Source organism: Taudactylus pleione, unplaced genomic scaffold (genome assembly GCF_031769625.1).
Source record: "Taudactylus pleione unplaced genomic scaffold, aTauple2 ptg000007l, whole genome shotgun sequence".
Taxonomy (NCBI): Eukaryota; Metazoa; Chordata; class Amphibia; order Anura; family Myobatrachidae; genus Taudactylus; species Taudactylus pleione.
The window spans coordinates 1,317,501-1,336,265 of record NW_028284410.1 but is presented as its reverse complement, the minus strand read 5'-3'; the positions used below and the strand labels follow the sequence as shown (position 1 = coordinate 1,336,265).

At 40.5% G+C, this 18,765-nt stretch overlaps 1 protein-coding gene across 3 annotated transcripts in view; it reads right to left on the bottom strand.

Annotated features, from left to right (window-relative positions):
* The window catches only part of AGO4 (argonaute RISC component 4), a 99,081-nt gene that overhangs the window by 23,128 nt on the left and 57,188 nt on the right, over positions 1–18,765 (bottom strand). For 2 of the 3 annotated variants that reach the window (XM_088460614.1, XM_088460616.1), the window contains exons 6-14: positions 15,045–15,179; positions 14,865–14,952; positions 13,134–13,281; positions 12,072–12,212; positions 6,260–6,388; positions 5,216–5,349; positions 4,627–4,811; positions 1,906–2,065; positions 43–358 (exon numbers count right to left, since the gene is read on the bottom strand). In XM_088460614.1, coding sequence (XP_088316740.1) covers positions 43–358; positions 1,906–2,065; positions 4,627–4,811; positions 5,216–5,349; positions 6,260–6,388; positions 12,072–12,212; positions 13,134–13,281; positions 14,865–14,952; positions 15,045–15,179 — 1,436 coding nt within the window. The remainder of the gene's footprint in view (positions 1–42; positions 359–1,905; positions 2,066–4,626; positions 4,812–5,215; positions 5,350–6,259; positions 6,389–12,071; positions 12,213–13,133; positions 13,282–14,864; positions 14,953–15,044; positions 15,180–18,765) is intronic. The other variant, XM_088460615.1, reaches the window with a different exon arrangement.

Here is an 18,765-nt window from a genome sequence, read left to right as displayed (position 1 = left end):
AGCTATAGTCACAATGACCGTTACATGAATAACGTCACTCACCTGCTTCATCTGACCTTCGGACACACCACCCCGATAGTAGATTATGCGGGTAGGCTTGAAACGAGTGGACTTGTAAAACTGGATGAGGAGCTCCCGAACCATGTTGCTAAGATCCTGAATGACTTCCTGACTGTACAACAGCTCTTGTGAAGTCTCCTGACGAGAAGTCTGCACACGCACAGTAGCACAATACCGACTAGGATGACCATCCATACTGCCCACTACAGCAGCAATAGATGGTTTCTTACCATCACCAGCTGGGGGATGAGTTACATCTGCACCCAGGAATATAACTGGTTGCTGAAACACTGAAGGACTGCAAATAAAAACAAAACAAGAGCAGCTTTCTATAGTCACAAATGTAAATTCAGGTTAGCAAAACAAAGGTTTTTTAAAATATTTGTCTACCCCAGGTACAGATGTGTCGACATACATCTATCCTCCGAGTGCTACAAGTCGCGCCACACAACGCGAGAGCGTCTTTTCATGCGACTTTTTATACCTTTAAATGTCTTATTCGCACAGTGACACCAATAGATAGCAAAAGCTGCTTCTGCTGATTAAAATATGCAGCATGCCTATGTTCTCTGTGCGTCTGTATCTCCACGCTAAACCCTAAGTTACAGTGTTACAGATGCTGACACCATAACATAGCGTCTCGCATGCAGTTACAGCCGCACACAGAACATAGGCATGCCGCATATTATTTTAATCAGCAGAAGCTGGTTGTGCTATCTATTCACATCGCTGTGCGAATACGACGCATTTGAAGGTAAAAAGTCGCACAAACAAGACGATCAGCGCCACCGAGTCATGCCACGTCATGGTGCAACTAGAAGGGCTGTTTAACGCGCAAGGAGGCTAGATCAGTGGTTCCCAAACTTTTTTGAATCGCGGCACCCTAGTGCATCAGAATTGTTTTCACAGCACCCCTCAGCCAAAAGTTGGTTATTGAGAAATTCAGAAAAAAATGTACCGAAGTAGTAAATTGTGGTTACCCGTCATCCTTAGGTTCAGTTATGTGGTGGGTGACAGTTTTGCGCTTCTGTTAGTCCACAAATTTACATTACATTGACCATAAATAATTTGATTTGGTGCTGGACTACCAACCTGTGGCACCCCTGCAAGTGTCCCGAGGCACCCCAGAGTGCCGTGGCACACAGTTTGGGAACCACTGGGCTAGATGTATGAGGACACATCTGTATAAGTTTTAAAACACTTTGGAAAAATGAATAGATCTGTATTTTACTCTAGTACCTTCAAGAATAAATGAAGGCTGTGTTGACAAACCTTGGCACATGTTTTAGTATCAATACTGTTGGGCTGGGATGCACACTAGTAGGTTTATACCAGCATTATGCATTAGTAAAGGTTATGACTGACAACTCTGTTAATCTGTATAGTAAACAGGCTTCCCAATTTTAGAGCTATACAATCAAAAGGCTATGTAGAATATAAAATGCTCATACTTTCACATCTCTAACAAGGGTAGTTTAAGACACATTATAAACTTTTGGGCAGCACAGATGGTGTAATGGTTCGCATTACTGCCTCGCAGCACTGAGGTAGTGGGTTCGATTCCCACCATGGCCCTGTGTGGAGTTTGTATATTCTCCCTGTGCTTGCGTGGGTTTCCTCCGAGGACTCTGGTTTCCTCCCACACTCCAAAAAATTGGCTCCTAACAAAATTAACGTGTGTGTGTGTGTAACAGAGTGTAAGATCCATTGGGGCAGGCACTGATGTGAATGGCGAAATATTCTCTGTAAAGTGCTGTGGAATGTGTGTGCGCTATATATAAGTAACTGGTAATAATAATGTTGCACTACAACAGTGACTAAAGATCAAAGGTAACACAAGCTCACCGTTGATGAGGGACCAGAACGTTGTTTATGCCTCCTAGCTTTGCATTAATCTTCAGACATAAATTGGAGAGTGTCTGTGGAGAGGTCTTCACTACATTTTTCACCTGTACACATTGGGTGGCCATTCCAAGGAGTGTATCCCCTACTCTCTTCACCTCAGCTGCAGGATATTAAAAAAAAAAAAAGAAATTTATACATAAATTATATATATATAATATATATATACAGTTATACACATATACACACACACTTTTTTTTTATTATATTTTACACACACACATACTAATACATTTGCATTTTTTAGGTTATGTGTAACTGAACCGGAGGCAATGGGTCTTACGCTTTTAAACTACATGTCACAGCATATCGATATCATTCATCCAGCACACCACCAACGACAGGCCAGCGAAATGTAACCCCGGATGATATCGACCAGATTGGCCCGCATGCACGGCCGATATCGTTCTCGTCCATACGTGCCCACGCATCGCTGGTCGTTTGAGGGTTGGAAGGCACAAAAATAAAAATGATCTGAACGATAACGATATGAATGATATAGTTATTGTTCATATTGTGCATTTTTATCGTACCATTAGAAATAGATCTTTGAATATAGTTGTATCAAATCTAATGGACAAAATAAAATCTTTCACCTAACCCTTTATACCACAGAAGCAGAGTGCTAGAAAGCTAAAGCAGTGTTTTTCCGGTAGGTAGTTTTTTGTTTTTGTTTTTTTAAAAAAAGGAAAAGCTGAGGGCATGTAAAAATCGGAATGGGATTGAAATACCGGCTGTTGTTTAGCCTGACAGGAGGAGATCCCAACTGGGGCAGGTAAATACCCTAACTCTGCCCAGTCTGCTGTCCTCCCCCCTAACCCTCCCATAGTGATGCTAACCCCTCTTACCGCTTCCCTAAACCTAACCCTCCTGGGGTTTGCGAGATATATGCCGTATAAATGGCAGTGTTCAGTCTCTAAAGAAAAAAGGGGGGTTCATTAAAACAATCCCGCCCAGAGGAAGACCCCACGTGGGTCGAAACGCGTTGGCCACACAAACTCAAAGAAACAAGGAAGCAAGGAACCAGACACCACACGCGACCAGACAGCGCCTGGCGAATATCCAAACAAGCAGCTGATTCCGCCGGGAGACACCGGAGAAGAGAAGGACGCGACTACAACACGCCGGCAAGGGGAAGAGCGGACTCTGCCGAGTCCCTGGGAGGTGAGTCCACAGTGGAGGCAGGGGAGATGGTGTCTGGGTTCCAGTACCACGACCACCTCTCCCCCCCCCCCCCCCTGCTGCATACCTGGTTGCGGACCGGCGGGACACACCGCAGGCTGCCTAGCACTGACGGGTAGGCTGCGGGCGTGCTCTGTGGCCATACATAGGTTTGGATACACACCTCCACACACTCGGACTAGGGTCCGTACTAACCCCGGGAAGACCCAATTAACAACAGCCAGCCGTGGATTATCCATCAGCAGCCCCATTTATTTATTTACAAGTGCGGGACGCCGCACCAACATTCAACTTAATCACACAACTGGACATTGTATAATGTGAACTTTATGGTCTCCGGTTCCTGCTTCACCACTGAAGCACCATTGCTTCACCACATCATTTATTGATTGATTTTGCTGTTTTTTTCTTGTTTTAATCAACCCCCCTTTTTTCTTTAGAGACTGAACACTGCCATTTATACGGCATATATCTCGCAAATTGACTGTCATTATCCAGTCAATGAACTATCACCTTTTTAGTTTATTAGCTTCAACCTCTACCCTAATAAAGTCTTATAACAATATATCTAGTTCCGAACTTATCAATATTCCACACACCTACAACTAACACATACTATCCGGTTATAGGTTCTGAGCGCATTTTGTTGATCTATGACCATAGATCAGGTATTTGTACTTAAACATAGGAGGGCAGACACCCGTCCCAAAAGTGCAGCTCACCTCTAACGATTATTTCTGAATCCAGTGCGCAATATCCTTTTACATTTTTAACTCAAATCTAGGCCTGGGGGTACCTGACCTTAATTCCCCCCCCCTCTCAAAACCTAACCCGCTAGACTCCCTAATCCTAACCCTTCCCCTCCCCCCCTCCCTTGCCGGGATTCCGCTGTCGGGATTGAGAAGGCATAACTACATCCCACAAAAATTACTACATTAAAGGGTCTGAATATGAGATTCTTCATTGCAATCTACCATTGAAAAATACAGGATTGTAGCTGCATGGATCTCAACATTTTATTACTTTGCAAATATTTCCAATCCTAGAGGTGGATCTTAAGAAGGGAATTCAATTATCCGTGAATAGTTTTCACAGGTTAAAAAGGGTGGTAGCCTCAGACTTATCGCTCGAGGCTATTCAATTAGGCTCCCTTTTTCACCCGATACCTTAGTTAGCTCCTGTTAAATTGACGTTAAAGGGCATTAACACAATGATCTGTGAAACGTTCACAAATTTGTTAACCACCTTGTTGACTGGTGCAGCAACCCTGTTATTGGGGGATATTTTTTTCACTGCCTGTGCAGAGGTGGAAAAAAATCCCAGATAAGTGCTGCATTTCAAGGTCTAATTAAATAACCCAAGGGATTAATTAGCCCATAATAAATCACTGCAGCTAATTGAATTCCTCCCTTAATTAGTATATACTCTTAACGACCAAGCTGTCCCTCAGTTACCATACTGCGGCATAAGACACTGCCTTACCATACACTGGAGTCTTTCCAGGAAGAATAACGACAATGAGCTGTAGACCCACGTAGGTAAGCTTTAGATGCTTGAACATCGGCTCCACGCTGTCTGCGCCCTGCGCGTACTTACAGAAGCATGGCTGACCCTGAATGGGCATTCCTGCGTCCTTTGATATCTTCCTTAGTTGGTCTGTGAAACTCCTGTTTGGCAAATGTAGAATTAACTAAAATGACATTTGTAAACTAAATGAAGCACTGAACCAGTAAACATTTTAGAAAGTAAACAAAATACTAAGCCATCATATGACACATTTTCCTCTGTTGTAAAGGTAATTTATTCTGAAAAATAAATTAGGCTACAACTTAAATTTTCTCTTTGTGTGACCACATATGATGTGCTTTACTACATGACACTTCGTCTCAATTCAGATCCTATACAGACTCTTGGCACCTCACCCTGAAAACTAAACAAAATAGGACAGAAAATCCCATAACAGCCCTGTAACATTATTAAACATGACATTTACACATTTAACAAAGTTGAAAACAACTGCGTTGAGGGTCTTTAAATCTATCAAAGTCCTGTGTCACAAGTTAACACTCACTTTAACAAATCTTCTCTGCATTGCTTCTGTGGTGCAAAACAAGCAACAGCCCAAACTTTGATTTCAATGCCAGCATAGAACTGCTTCCCTCTCATGTCCCAGACACCCTGGTTTGGAGTGGCCACAGTTTTATTCTGTTGGAAAGAATTTTCAATGAGTCAAAGATTCTCATTTTAGGTCCCCTAGCTTGGTTCTATTATTTTCATCTTATACACTGGATTGATCGGATAAACACTGCTTCTATTAAGTTTCAAATACCTCCAGACCGAGTTTTGAACAGAATGACTAAATCTTCCTCCTGTTGTGCCATATACTGGTATTCTTTACTGTCACCCTCGGACTCGGTAGTTAAGTCCCCTAAGTCAAATGGGAGACTGATCTCCAATGTAATTTTATCCTTAAACAATGAAAATCTATTAATCACTCATCCTTTTCCTTATCTAAGTGCACTAATCATGCCGAGATGTATATTAAACTCTTAAAGAGATTATATTTATCTCCTACCAAATTACATAAGCTATGACCTGCAGTTTAAAAATGTTGTTGCAGTCTGTCATTCTGACGGCACTATGTTCCATGTTTTCTGGCACTGCCCTATTTTGCGTTCTTTCTGGTCAGAAGTTTTTACACTTCTAAAAGCAGTTTCAGATCTCACTTTAGTCCCAGACCCCTCTTTAGCTCTTTTACATTGGTATCCTACTAATGTTGCCAAATTTGCCCGCTATGTTCCTGGTCATAATTTAATCTCTGCTAGGGCCGCTATAGCTTAGCATTGGAAATCCCCTTTATAACCTGTCTCCCTAGCTCCCTTCTGTTTTTCCTTCCCTCATTGTTCCCCTCTTTCCGTACCCTCATAATTTTTTTTATGTATACAATTTTTTTATTTTTCTTTGGAATCAATAAAAGTTCCCTTGCCTTTAAACTATTGCAATTTCATATTCATCTATTATATTAAAAAACAATTAGTGACTCAAGCTGCTACATCAAGATAATACCTAGCTACCTTTAACACATTTGGTTAAAAAGAGTTGGGCAAACTCTTACCCGGCCACCATACTGAAGCATAGGAGCTGGAAGCACCCTGCCAGTAAGCTCTGTCATTTCATTATGTACAACAATACCAAACTCCTTCAGATATGGGTCTGGTCCCCCGACCATGCTGTTACTCTTCACCTGTGCAAGAAAAATGAGAAATTCTAGATAGAGATTAAAAAAAAAAAAAAAAGCCCACCAGTTTGAGACAATTGACATTAGCATATTAAAGCAAGCATTTAATAATATCTCACACCAACACTAAGATATGTACTCAGATTAACTCAACAAAGCATAGCACTGCAGTTTACTGTCAGCTTGTAGGCATTGCTCTACAGCTCACCTCCGGCAATCAACACCATATAGAGCATACATTTTTTAAATATATATATAATATATATATATATATATATATATATATATATATATATATATATACTTTTTTCTGGGTTTTCATGCCTCACCTTCTCCCCACCCCTTGATTGCTTAAGTTGGAGGATGTGTGTGGAAACAGGTAGTTTATTTGGCGGTGTCAATAATTATCCTAAATCAGCTATGCAGGATTACAGAAATCATGAGCTGTTAAGGGAGGGGATGGACGGTTAAAAACAAACCTTATAAAACAGGATTTAAATAATTTGCCTGAAACCATTGAGATGCCGTTGGGCTTTGGTGTATACAGCCTGGTTTGTGGCCCTTTAAATATTCAAAAGGTTTTGTACTCCTCCCTAGAACAATCACACAAAGAAAAACAGATGTCCATTTGAGAACCAGTGGGCGCCTTACTAGTCTGTAGTGAATGTGCCTTGATCATCAACCCCCTGCAGTTTACAAAAGAAGCCATGTCAGCCACAATTTCCATGAACATACCTGGAGCTGTCACCTGGCCAAAAGGGAATGCCCCAAGTTAGAAATGGTGAGACCTAACCACAAACCTGAGACGTCTCTAGTAACCTTCCCAGATGCAAATAGGCATCCTTGATGTCCATGGAACTAATGCTCATATTCCACAAATTTGATAATGGATGTTAACAACTTAAAGCCTGATTCCGTGATTTATGCTAATCCGATCTCACAGTTCGCAATAGTGAATATATGCTAATGTCTTCCAAAGCTTACCCAAGCATAGGAACGGCCACTGCTGCCTTCTCATTTCAGTCTGACAACATGCAACAGCGTAAACATTGATGCTGATCAGGCAGCTACGCAGCTTATGAGTGAAGTCTGACCTGTTTCAAACGCCACGTCTCTAACATACCGAATGCTCACATGCTGTGAAAGAGATCGCAATGGCTAAACAGTCCTGACAAGCCTGCATTTACTTATTCACCAACGTTATCTTCCCCAAACGCCGACTATCTGTCACTTACTTTGTGAGTGAAATTTATGTGCGAGCGCAATCACAAAACAAAAATCACTGCGCTCTGCAGTACGGCTTTCACGTATGCGCAATGGCTAAAAACCACACCATCTGTGTAAGTATCGGCATTGTGTGAATGCCTGAATCAGGCCCTTCATCAACTGTCCAAGACATAGGTGTTGAGAGCAATTTCAATTTCATGAGAGACAGTTTGATTTTTGGACCTAAAACAGATTAAAATAGAAACCAGTACCCCACAAGGATACAGTCAATATCCCGACACATGGGATGCCGGCGCTTAGAATACCGGCGAGGTTAGGTTTAGGCACAGAGGAGGGTGGGATAGGGAGAGGGTTAGGATACCGTCCAACAGGTACAACCCTGTCGGGATGTAGACAGCGGGATCCCGAGCGCTGGCATCCTATACCCACCTCACCGGCACTGTCCAGATTCACCACTTTCAGCAAAAAATAGTGTATTGCTTCTCTCGCAGGGCCCAGCATTTTACTTGGTCCAAAGGTCTTTTGTGAACACATACCAGGGAACTTTTCTGAAGGTCCATAACAAAAGCGGAATCTGAAGTGGAAATGAGCCTCTTACCCTAGTACAGAAATAGTCAGCATCACACAGATTCACTCGGTATACAGGTGCCCAACACGCAAACTACTTATTTGAGGGTTTCATCAGACTAATGTTCCCACTATTCTCTGGGGAACTGCCTTCTCAACACCTGGACATTTGTTTTATCAGCAGTGCTAGAGGGCAAAAACCGAGAAACTCACCTTTGGCAGAAAGATACTATTCTCACCATTCACCAGGCAAACAGTTTTCATTCAAGGTCTTATAAACATCAAAAATTAGAGGGAGCAAGTAAATTCTGTGCAATGGGCGTGAGGTGCCGTAAAATCTACAACGTTGGGCCACCATAATAGGTTGTGATGTGCACATCGCCGCCAACTGAATACTCGAATACGCCGCCAACTGAATACTTGTCTTCTTAAACTCTGTATCCAGAGAGGTCGGAAAGCAGAGACCACTAAACCTGAAATTAAAGCCCTAATAAAACCAACATCCACAGACACAACCCCCAGATATTCAGATGCCTACCAATATGCTCATTTAGATCTCAGCATCCCTGACCGTGTACCTTCCAAGAGTTGCTCTGACAAATTATTCAACATCAATATTTTTATTAAAGTTTTTCAGCAATTCACTCTCTCAATCTCTATCTAAATATCAAGCTACTGAATAAACATTCATTAGGATTCATTTAAGCAAAGCTGCAGAATTGGAATAGTGGTGGCCAAATGAATAACGCTCTATAGGTGTGTCCTCTGAGTAGTCCAGGAGATCTGTATTCAGTTTTGGTAAAGGGTCTGTAAACTGCATGTAACCTGAAAAGTTATCCCATGCATCAATTCCGATTATTGCAGTGTGTACACAGCACACGGAGCAGACAGTCCGTCATTGAAGAACGGACCCATGCCAGGAGCGGGAGACCATACATTCAACATCTTCTGGCACCACGGATTTATATAGTTAAAAAAAAAATACTAATTAAAAAAAAAAGAGACACAGCAGAGGGAGGAGCACAAGACATATTGAATATTTAATACTATTTAAAACTGCTAGAGTCCTGAAGGAGGCTCTGTATCCTGCAGCTCAGTTTCCAAAATATGTAAGTTTAAAACTACATTTAATAAAAAAAAAATAAAAAATGGACATTTAGGAGGGGATTCCATTGTTTTATAGGGCACGATTTAGGAGGGGATCCAATTGTTTTATAGGGCACCTAAACAAATGGGCACCCAACGGAGCAATTGAAGTGCTGCTCCTTTCTGGCGTGAATAGCCACGGGTAGACCTTTTTGCGCACAGCCTCCTGAAGCGGTGAGCAGAAACGTGCGATAAGTCGGCTGTTTGGGCAGCCAAAGCAGGACTTTAGACGGGGTTAGCTGCTATACCCGGCTAAACCCCATACTTTTGGGCGCCCAAAAGGAGCAACAATTGAATCGCCCATATGTGTACACATAATACAGACTATCAAAGTGGAATACAATGATCACGCTGACACAACTAAAACAACTTATTGGTTCAGTTATCAACATGAATTTACTGTCAATTTTTCATAAGCACTCATGTGAGATATATACATACACACACACAAATACACACATACAGAAAACATTCTATTTTTGCATATTTTTTTTAAAACTTATTTACAGTACAGTTGTTGCTTTTAAATATAACAGCACCTAAACATTTTATCCAACAGTCATTATAGACATTACAAATATTGGGGGTACAAATTACGCAAATTGAGACGGCTGTTCTAGACAACAAAGGGAAGTGCTTTGTTAGACATCACACAGGAACTCTCAACTAGGACAATAAAATAACGGCAAAGACTGTAGTTCATCTGTGAGGCCAAAAGACAATCTAATGACATCCAATTAAAAGGACCTCTCTCTCAAACTTGGCAAATGAGGAAGACTGCTTCCCAATTCAGGTATTAATTCCAGGATGAATGAACCTCAATATAGCCAGGGATTGCTGGTCTCTCCATATGGTTTAGATAAGACTCAATGTACCTCAGTCAATTCCCAAAGCAATAGAGTCCATTCCTTCAGGGCCACAAAAACTGTCCATAACACCACAATGTTGATTGGAAGTGGGGTCACATACAGAGGAGACACCCTGCAGCTATACATAGCCTATAAGTTAAGGCATACTGACACTGACTTTCCCCACTTGGCAGTTGGGACCAATTTATTCAATAATATAAAATGCTCTAAACTTTATTTTATGTGGTTACTAATATGAAGAGATGCTCTATTCCAGCAAAAATGCAATTTGAAGGGGGCCCATGTTGTAACTGCCAATAGTTTATCACCCTCATCGAGTACTGAATAGAGGTAAGAAAACAACGCTGATCGCTGTCCAACTCTGTAGTATAGAGAGTCTTTGTGCGACTTTTTACCTTCAAATGCGTCTTATTCTGAAAAAGCGATGCAAATAGGACACACGCAGTTTCTGCTGATTAAAATGATATGAGTCATGCCTATATTCTGTGTACGCCAATGGGTGTATCTGCATGCAAAATGATACGTTACAGTGTTCCAGCCCCTGACACTGTAACGTAGCATTTTGCATGCAGATCCACCCATAGTCGCACACAGAATATAGGCATGACACATTTTAATCAGCAGAAGCAGTTTGTGTGTCCTATTCGCATCACTTTGCGAATAAGAAGCATTTGAAGGTAAAAAGTCTCACAAAAAGACGCTCGGCATTATAGTCACGCCACGGCATTGCGCAACTAGAAGGGCTGTTTAACGCACAAGGAAATAAGATGTATGTGGACACATTTGTAGTGTCCACAATTACACTGGTCTTTCACCTCTAATCAGTTCCGAGAAAGGTGTGGAAGGGAGCATACACTTATTCAGGATACAACACAAGAAATATAAAGTACTACTTTCCAGACCAATGTCAATGTATAGCTGCTGAAGTTTAGTTTTTTAGGAGGACAAAGTGCTGCAGATAGCCTCTGTGTCAAAACAAAGCTTCCCACACACCAAATATTAAAGCTGACAGAGCTAAAATCACAGCAGCCCAAGTGACATATGCAATGAAGAAAGTTACAAACTTGCCGCTCCATCTCATAGTGGGGGAGATTTATCAAACCTTGGAGAGATGGTGGAGAGAAATAAAAGTACCACCCAATCAGATTCTAACTGCCATTTTACAGACTGTTTGAAAAATGACAGAAGATGGTTGGCTGGTTAGTACTTTTTCTCTAATAACCAAACTTGCAAGTTGGGGCGTTGCGACAGTATTAGGGAAGTGATGCAGCCTGCAACTGCCTTGGTACGCAGTGGTAAAGGCTACGGCGTCTTAGTTCCGACGGCCATTCAGAGCAACCGTAGGGTTGCTCAGAAGGTAGATGTTGGTTTGATGTGCGTTTGATGCTGCACCTTTCTATGCAAGCGTAGGATGTCAGTGAATATTTCAATACAAATCCCGGTTGCTGTGACACTAGCATATTTTCACACAACTGCTACAAACGAAGACGCAGCAGTAGCGGCATTTGTGTGCAACTCTGAAGACCGCCCATTCTCCGAGCCTGCTCAGTGAGACTGCTACTTAATTTGCTGTAACTACCACATTACTTAACAGGCTGCGGACCATTGCTGGTTATATAAAGCCAAAGCTTTCTCCCTCTTATTTTTATTGGACCTCTCTATGGGGGGCCCTGGACAGCCCAAAAGGGATAACTATCAATACTTTAAGGGTATTGCTACTTAATATAAATTACTAATTTAAGCTTTTTAACTCTCCCAAATAAGCCTTAAAAACTGGGATGTGGAAAGTGGTCAAACATGTGATATACAAGGGTTATCAATGCATTAACTTCATTTAAATATCAAAAACAGTAAGTTGAAGAAACACTAAATTAGCTCACCCAAATATCAGAGGCACTCACCAGCCTGCTAATCTCCTCCTGCCTGTCTGGAGCAGACCGGGCTGTTGCTTTGATCATGGTGGAAGTTTGATTATCAGTCAGTTTCTTTATACATCGCTGCCCAGCTACAATATTACAGACCTGAATGAAGTGTACAAACAGATACTCAGTGTTCACAGGTACTATTTATAAAATACAATGACATTTTTAAAGCAATTTAATAGATTTTTTTTTTTCTTCATTTGCAGCTCCATTTTTTTTTTATTTTAAATGAAACTGGTAGAAGTTTGCATGCTTTATATAGTAGATAATGTGCAGAACGTTTTGAGTACATTGAACTGAAGTAAAGCATATTTTCTGTTTGCTCACTGGTGCAACAGTGAGCATCTGGCACTAGCAATGGGCAAATCTGGAATACACATTATATGTGTAACCAAGAAATGCAGAGTACTGCAATTCAGGCATAGACGAAAGTGGTAAGGTTGGTTTAAAAGCAGACTAATTCCATACAATAATTAGAATGCAAATAAGTTCTGTTCACTTGAAAAATGCACAATATACATCACCTTTTGTAGTTTGTGACATTTATGAATTATTTCACATATACCCAAAGCTCCAAGACAGTTAAAAGTCCAATGCAACATGTCAAACATCAAGTAAGAGTTCCCTTAAAAGGAAATCCCTATTAATAAAAACAAACTACTCACCCTTCACGAAAAGAGTGGGGACCATTTATGAACTGAAACCTACACATAGCACCTCACATGCAAAGTCAGTCAGAGTAGAGTAATATGTTCCCTTCCACAAGGCCATGCTCTTGCTTCTCTCAGCAGACATAACTTTTGCAAGTCCCAGCGCTCTAACTACTGACATTGGGATTATAAAAATTACCATTACATTATAGGGGGTGGGTAAGCGTTTTCACTTTTTCAAAATGGAATTGCCCCATGAATATTTACTAGTTTTAGCCATTAAGGTTCTATTCAATGTACAACGTTAAATCGAGGCAAATGATGTTAAAAAAAAAAAAAGTAAATAAAAATAAAATGATCCAATATTTACCTCGAGGGGCAGATATGTGTGTTTCTGCTCTTGACCCACTTGCAGACAAGGAAGGTGAGGATATTTTAACTGCAGGCTGTATTTCTGCTTGAAGTATTGGGCAACTGTGCACTCCATAGCCTGTCCATTCTCCAACTGCAGGGGAAATCTAGAAGGAAACAAAGTATGGCAACTGACTAAACAGTCATTCAAAACAGTGGAAGTGGTTTAACAATGCTTAAAACCAAAATAACCACAAGTAATATTGTAAAATAACAGCCTACCACACTTTGCGGAGAAAAATATAAAAGTTAGTCCTCTATATCGTTAAGTGGTATTCTGACCTAAACTGGAATTTAGTAGTTTACATTCTCCAAAATGCCCCACTTACAATTTACCTCAGTCAGGAGTAAAAAGAGGGAGGAAGCGCACTTTGTGCACACTGGGCAGCACACCCTCCTGTGCTGCATAACTTTCATGTCTTGTGCATAACCGTTCTCGTAATGGCTAGTTACTAAGCAGTGTTAGGAGACAGAGTGAAAAGTGATAAGTTGCCAGCCAATCAGCTCCCAACTGTCATTTTTAAAACACAACCTGTGAGATGACAATTGCGAGCTGATTGGCTGGCACCTTATCACTTTTCACTCTCTTATTTTCTGCTTTAGAATATAAAGTAGAGAATAAGAGTGGGGAAATAGAGCTGGGGCTACGGAACATGCTCATCTGTTGCCTATCACTGCTCTATAGTGATGTGCCCCAAAGTGAGGTGGCATTTGTTTTTCTTCTGCTACATGATCAGTCTCATGCATCCAAAGAGGATGTTAAGTGCCAGGGTATTGTACATGCATAAACACTAACAAAATATGACATGCCAGGAATCAAGCATCCCACTTGTCTGCCATAATCCAGCAATGCTGTACTTACTACTACTGGCAGCATATAGACCAACATACCGCCTGTACGTGGGAGTAGTCCACATCAGACATCGCAGTATCTGCAATTTATCATTTATAGAACTTTAAATTAGCCTTTAGGCCCTTCAAATAGAGCAATACATAAGCAAATCGTGTTTCACATTTCTGCAAAAAGTGTTTACACGAACGGCTTATTTCATTTAACCAAGCAAATTTCATACACCCCTAATTTATTTTGCCACAAAAAACCCTCACACTACAGCATGTTAACACACACCCTTACACCAAGAGCACTGTGGGAGGAGATGGTTGGGATCCTATTAGACTTGCATTCCCTTATAGCCAACTCCCTGGATTACAAGAATACACAAGTTAGTCTCTTTGCCTCACAGTGAATCTGTATACTGAGAACTGCTGCTCACATTTCCTATGGGATATTGGTAATAGCCCGATACCTGGGTAGAGGGGAGAGTGGCACAAGCATTGCCAGGTGAATGATACTTATACATAAACTGCTGTAGGATGTACATCGGGAGCTGGTTAAAGTGCACCAATCACACACTTGAAAATAATGCAAAATGAGGAAACATTTATCGTAATGTAAATATAAGGTACAAAACAAATGTCCCACCCTGTAAAAGGACCTGGTCATTATGTAAGGGAGCTCTTTTGTTAGCATGTTACGACCCAGAATTCATGTAAATCACTCAAACACAATGCACTATAAAAACTTGAATAATGCAAGACTACACCCCAACATGTAGACTCCACATCTAGCAGTAGAAGGGTATTGACATTTCTATAAAGCATCTCAGAGTAAAACATATGAAAGTCTTACGTCTGGTGGCTCGCGGGTCTCCTGGTAACATTACACACTCTATACTTCCGCTTCATCTGACCGCAATGTGTGACCTCTACTTTTAAACCTGGAAAACATACATCCACGTTTCAAAGTTGGTGACCAGTATTGCAAACATTGGGGGGAAAAGGTATAAGGGTACAAGATTCTAATAGTTACCTCTTATTTCTTTGGTGAATTTAACACGCTGGGAGTCAGTCAGTGGTTTGGTCTGCTCATTGATGTTCTGAACATCAAGTACTTCACACATGAACTCTATGACAGGCTGAGCGCGGTAAAAAGCAGTTGCAGAAACTGAAAATAAAAGATGTATATGAAAAGTTGTATACATTAATGCACAATTGAGGTCTGTTAAAGTGTTAGCAATATGCTTTACTGCATTTAATACACATTGTAAAGCCATTCAGAAATAAAGCTCAGGGGACAAAACCTTTCTAAATAGGTGATACCACTTACTCATTTTCTACTACTTGAATGGGAGAGGACAGGTTTAAGTAGCCTGTTTTTCATGGTACAATTTCTGTTTTAGCCAACCTCCTCTCCAAAATCTATCCATCTTTCCGTGCTGCAGATATGGTTCTGCCCATGATGTCCAGACATTTGCTGTTACAGTAGCACCATACTACTACTGCACATGCTTGGAGTCCAACATGCAGTATTAGTCTATAGGTAACCATCCAGAATGCCAGAAGTGTGAAGAAAGTACACAATACTTTAGTGCACAGCCCCATCTCTTCCTTCACGATTACTGTGTGCAGCACAGCAAACAGCTGTGAAAGGAAAGACAAGCATGCCTTTAACATCACACTTCAGATGGGTATGGTTTATACCCCTTTAACAGTGCATAATGCTTACCCCAATAGTCATTCATACGCATCATGCGTGAGCTATGAACTCCCTCATGAATAGCACTACTTAATGTCCTTAGTTGTGTTCCTACCTGAAACTTACACCCTAAACTTGAAACCTAAATAATGAAATGCATGCACTGTGTTGGTGACCTATTTGCTTGCCCTACCCTACCCCCATACAGGCCCCTTGTGCAATCAGGAAAATAAAGGCAGATGCAGAAGAATGAGGTTGTGATCACCTAAGAAGCTCAACTAGTTCCATAACTCATCCAGTCTGCACCCTGACCATTCTGATTATCTTCAATCTCCTCCAAAATGCTGAACCTCCTTACATCTTCTGTAATCTACACTTCCCATATCACATTCTACCATCTACACAGGACCTACACTAACAACTATTTACCACCATCTCACTATTGTAGCCAAGATTTCTTCCATAGTTCATCTATAAGCCTGAAAGGCACTACTTTACACAATGAAACCCTAATCCAGCCAATTTATGGCTCTTCAGTGGGTGTAAAACTACAAATCCCAGCATGCTTTACCAGCTGATCGGTGGGAGGTTATGCTGGGACCTGTAGTTTTACAAGAGCTGGAGAGACACAGGTTGACCAGGCCTGTCCTTACTGTTCAAATTTACCAGTCAATCCCCTTATTACCTCAGTCTTACACCAGCCTTCAGTATGAGACTCAAGCCTCACTTGGATATTATAGCACATTAAGTTTATTCTTGTGGCAATTTCACGGTTTAAAGCAGCAATTGTAGTATCAAGTCACATAGGATAAGCTTTAGTTATCAGGATTTAATGTACCATTGCGATACAATATAATATGTTAGTGGAAAATAGCAAAGAAACCTAAATTTTTATGTAATGTTCAACAAATTGTAGCGCAATTATGGTAGAATGGGAGCATTTTTAAATCACAAAAATAGTTACTTGTGACATGGACTTGCGTGGTATCCTTTTACCGAATGTCATATCTCACTAAAACGATTAGGGTGGTCAGAAATTGGTTTCTGAACTGTGGGAAGAAACTGGCGCATCCAAGATAAAATAAAAAAATGTAAAAATAAAAGATACCTGCATGCACATACAGAGAGAACATACAGACTCGACAAACATAGGGCCCTAGTCAATCTAATGCTGCCCATCCACTAGGCGATTAAACCTAGCGATTGAGCGCTAATGACCGTCGTTATCGCTCAATCGCTTGAAAATTGTGTGCAAATCGTGTAGTACAATGCTCTAAATGACCAGCGATGCACGATCACGACGGTTGTTTCAGTCGTCCTGTTTTGCCCATCAAGCCGTCGCTATTGGACTTCGTTATCATTCACATTTTCAATGCCGGAACGACCAAAGACCAACGACCTACCATATAAACATATATAGATTTAAATAAAAATTTCAGCCCACTTTTATTGACAACTGGTTTGAAAATTGTTGGTCTATGGTATTTGGTCGTTTTGTGCAATCGTTCACAAATCGTTCCTGCACATGAACAATAAATTGATGAACGATTTGTGAAGATCTTTTGCTCTTTCATCTTTCAAAGACAAGTCTGCTAGTGGATGGGCAGCTTAACCAGACCCCAGAAATGCGAGTCAACAATGCTAACCACTGTGCTGCACCCTACTATATTAAAATAAGTCACAGGAATTTGGGCACCACAGGGAAGCAAAAGTCTTTAGGGCAAGCACTTTAAAAGCCTAATAAGTAAACTAAAGCAGGAGTGCATTATTTAAAAAGACAAATTTAACACTAGTAAAGGCAATGGCACTCCCTGCTTACACATTTCTAATGCGTTTATACATAAACTAAAAAACAACTTGTTTTGCTACAGTAATATACAGTTTGGCTGTAAGGGAGTGGAAATGCCAACAGCTTCGCAACTCACAGCCTGATCTCACTCCAATTTGTGAATTTTTTTTATGCAGTCCTATGTGGCAGAGAACAAAAATTTGCAGGTCTGGCGGTACCATAAGTGCCAAATACAAACAAGAATTTTTATCTCTAAACTTTTACCCCCAAGACTCTAAAAAAGCCCCCTGTTAAGGAGCTAAACTAGTCAGATCAACTCAGGACCTGCTGCCATCACTGTCACTCTGAACTGAAAAGGAAACAAAGCATAACATTGAGCGCAGTTGACCACACCAGCTGGGTCCTGCTGACGGAGTGGGGAGAAAGGACACATGCTGGGGTCCCTCTGCTACAAATACAGATACTGGTGAGTATTCTGGCGGCATTGGATGCTTTAAAAGCTGTGAACCCATTTATCTGACAAAATTACTGCTCCTGAATTGTGGACTCTAATGAATGTAGGATTTGTCCCAGGAGCACCACATATAAGTTGACATCATCATTGGGGAGAAATATGCCAAAACAGAGCCTTCTCTGTGGTGTTGTTCCTTCATATTCTATATTGCGAGTGTTTCACTCCCAGCTTGATTATGCTTACAACAGAGATATATATATATATATATATATATATATATATATACACATATATATATATATGTATGTATATGTGTGTATATATATATATATATATATATATATATATATATATATATATATATATACATATACACACACACACACACACACATATACACAAACACACAGTGACAGCAGTTAACGGATGTGGTGATTTTTAATTTTTAGAATGGACACTATTACATTAAAACATTTTTATATATTAAATGTGCACATTTTATTAATTGCATTGATACAGATTAAATATTAGTTTATGCTAAACTGTCTTGATTACTATATTTACCTGATACAGCAAATTTATTGCTTATGTAATTAGCACAGTACGAATTTGTATATTCGCTTTGGTACTGTAAGTGCAGCATACAGTTGCAACTAGTGTCTATCAGAATCAAGCCCTTTTTTTGGTAATCAGACTGAAACACTTTCAAATATTGCTGGAAAGCAATTATTCTGCAACATCTTTTAGTGATAAATAGATGAAGCATTATGAACCACACTGACCTTTATTTAAAAGTTAAATGTTATAAGGAG